A 2,944-nucleotide genomic window follows, 5' to 3' on the forward strand; every position below is an offset into this window, starting at 1 on the left:
TTAAAACGTCCTGCTCCTCAGCCTTGGGACGCCGGTTGCTTAGGTACAAGTAATCAGTGGTTGACAATTGTGTGTATGGATATATGTATTTGTGTATATATACAAACACACACATAGACACAAGAGCCTGGTTAAGATGACATGAAGAACCAAGTGCCAAAAGCCGTACTCACAAGCACTTCCTGTGTACTGTCCTCTGCTGTCGCCTGCATGGGGCAATATTAAATTAAATATTAAACAGGAAGTTGATTAAGTGTGTTTGGGTCCATGATAACTAGTCCCCCTGCACCTTCATAACCCTGTGTGATTGTGTGTGTGATAGATAGATAGATGGATACTGTATTAAGTGTGTTATTGCGTGTGTGCGTCCCCTTACAGACTTCTGTTTTGGTCCATGCGTGTGTGTGATAGATAGATAGATAGATGGATTCTTTATTAAGTGTGTGATTGTGTGTGTGATAGATAGATGGATTCTTTATTAAGTGTGTTATTGTGTGTGTGTGTCCTCACAGACATCTGAGGCCTGACCAGTGTGTGATTGTGTGTGTGATAGAAAGATGGATTCTTTATTAAGTGTGTTATTGTGTGTGTGTGTCCCCTCACAGACATCCGAGGCCTGACCAACGTGGGGCAGGTGGAGCAGCTGAACAAGCGCTACTGGTACGTGTGCCAGGACCTGACGGAGAGCAAGTACCCCCACCAGCCCAAACGCTTCCCCGAGATCATGATGTACCTGCCGGAGATACGCTGCATCGCAGGTCAGCTTGCCCACAGCACAGCACCCCCTGAACACACACATACACAGCACAGCACCCTCTGAACACACACATACACAGCACAGCACCGCCTCTGAACACACACATACACAGCACAGCACCCCCTGAACACACACATACACAGCACAGCCTCTGAACACACACATGCACAGCACAGCACCCTCTGAACACACACATACACAGCACAGCACCGCCTCTGAACACACACATACACAGCACAGCCTCTGAACACACACAAACACAGCACCCTCTGAACACACACATACAACATCCACAGCACCCTCTGAACACACATATACACAGCACCACCTCTGAACACACACATACACAGCACCGCCCCTGAACACACACATCCACAGCACAGCCCCTGAACACACACATCCACAGCACAGCTTTTAAACACACACATCCAACGCCCACAGCACCCTCTGAATACACACATACACAGCACAGCACCCTCTGAACACACACATACACAGCACAGCACCCTCTGAACACACACATACACAGCACAGCACCCTCTGAACACACACATCCAACGCCCACAGCACCCTCTGAATACACACATACACAGCACAGCACCGCCTCTGAACACACACATACACAGCACAGCACCCTCTGAACACACACATCCACAGCACAGCACTCTGAACACACACATCCAACCAAACACAGTCACACAGGGTCAAAATACAAATCTCATCAGATGTCTAATCCTGTCATGTCCAGTGAAAGAGCAAAGCCTCGTTCAGTTTATTGGTAATGACAATGTTGTCTCCTGGGTTCATCAGAGCTAACTGTGTCTCAAGTCAATAGCATCTACTTTGTATATCACCTTTCACAGTTGAAGCTCACGGTTTCACAGATTGAATACTGATAAGGACGTTGCCATAGAAACCACAGAAAGATCAATCAAAGTTTAAAAGGAATAAAATAATAAAAACACACTAGAGTTAAATAAACCATTAAAGGAGTTTACCAATACAAACATGGCAGTAAAAGAATTGAAGGAGAAATACAAGAGTTAAAAGTTGATATATAATATTAATATCTCAGTTTCTTCTAGTGATAACCTTCGTCAAAAAGCTGTTTTCAATCTGGCCTTGAAGATTCTTATTGTATCTGAAGCTGAAGTTGATTAAATACAAATTTAACATCATAAATAAACTGTTATGCCATCAAATATTATGCCTCTAATTTTACACTTTTTATGAGATTGCTATGCTTAATTAATGAGAGTACATAATATTACAGAGTTTCCAAATCAGTTAAGTGTTTCCAAGGCTGAATTCTTCTGTTTAACCGAATAAGACTGGTTTTCATAATTAGTCCTGTGATGCTTGGACAGCTACTCCAGTGTTTTGGCTAGGCTATTCCTTTACTATGATGGCAGCCATGCTTCCAGTAGGCTATTCCTTCTTTATGATGGGCGCTTCCAGCATATTCCCAAGCCTTCCTCTGCCTGACAGGCCTGTGAGATGGTCTGTGCTGGGATGGGACAGTGCTACGGTTTTCTTCCCTTCTGCAAAAGACTCTGCTGTTCATTAGTCCATAGAATGACCATGGCCATTTTGATCTTATTAGTCGAAATCCTTCTCATCCATTCTACTCTGGGCTCACCATTTCTTTTGATTAGACAGAACTTGTCTATAACCTCTCTGACTGGCTCGTGTTATTCTTCCTTTAGGTAAAATGGTCACCATACCCCTGGAACAGCTCCCCCTGCTGTTCAAAGCCGTCCTCCACTCCTGCAAGACCAACCTCAGCACAGTGTCCACCCCCGGCCTGACCACTCGATCTGCACCTGGAAACTGAGCCACGCCTCCTTAAACCCACCGTCCAATAGGAGGAGAGAGAGAGCTGCAGGAGGGGCGGGGGCTGTGCTGACAAGCCACTCCCCTCCCGCAGCTCACTTTGTGAATGTGACAAGCAGCTGTTTTTTTTCTCTCCTTTTAAAAAAAAAGTTGTTTCCCCCCCTCTATATCTATTTATTACACGACAGAGATGAATGTATGATTCTGTTCCAGAATGCACAAAACAATGCAAGTCACAGTGCAGTTTACAAAAAAAATCTGTTCAATCAAACGTTGACAGTGTAGCCAGTATTTTTATTTTTATTTTTTTTGCCCAGACTAGTTTCTCAAGGATGTACTCTCGTCAGCGTCTTT

General features: G+C 44.4%; 1 protein-coding gene across 1 annotated transcript in view; it reads left to right on the forward strand.

Annotated features, from left to right (window-relative positions):
* Positions 1-2,591, forward strand: part of nr6a1b (nuclear receptor subfamily 6, group A, member 1b) — a gene marked incomplete at both ends in the record, with an annotated part of 140,405 nt that extends 137,814 nt beyond the window's left edge. The window contains 2 exons of the mRNA XM_080841899.1: positions 606-758; positions 2,464-2,591. Of these exons, the coding sequence (XP_080698025.1) occupies positions 606-758; positions 2,464-2,591 (281 nt within the window). The remainder of the gene's footprint in view (positions 1-605; positions 759-2,463) is intronic.
* Positions 2,592-2,944: the final 353 nt, after the last annotated feature.

Source organism: Sprattus sprattus, assembly GCF_963457725.1.
Source record: "Sprattus sprattus genome assembly, chromosome: 7".
Lineage (NCBI taxonomy): Eukaryota > Metazoa > Chordata > Actinopteri > Clupeiformes > Clupeidae > Sprattus > Sprattus sprattus.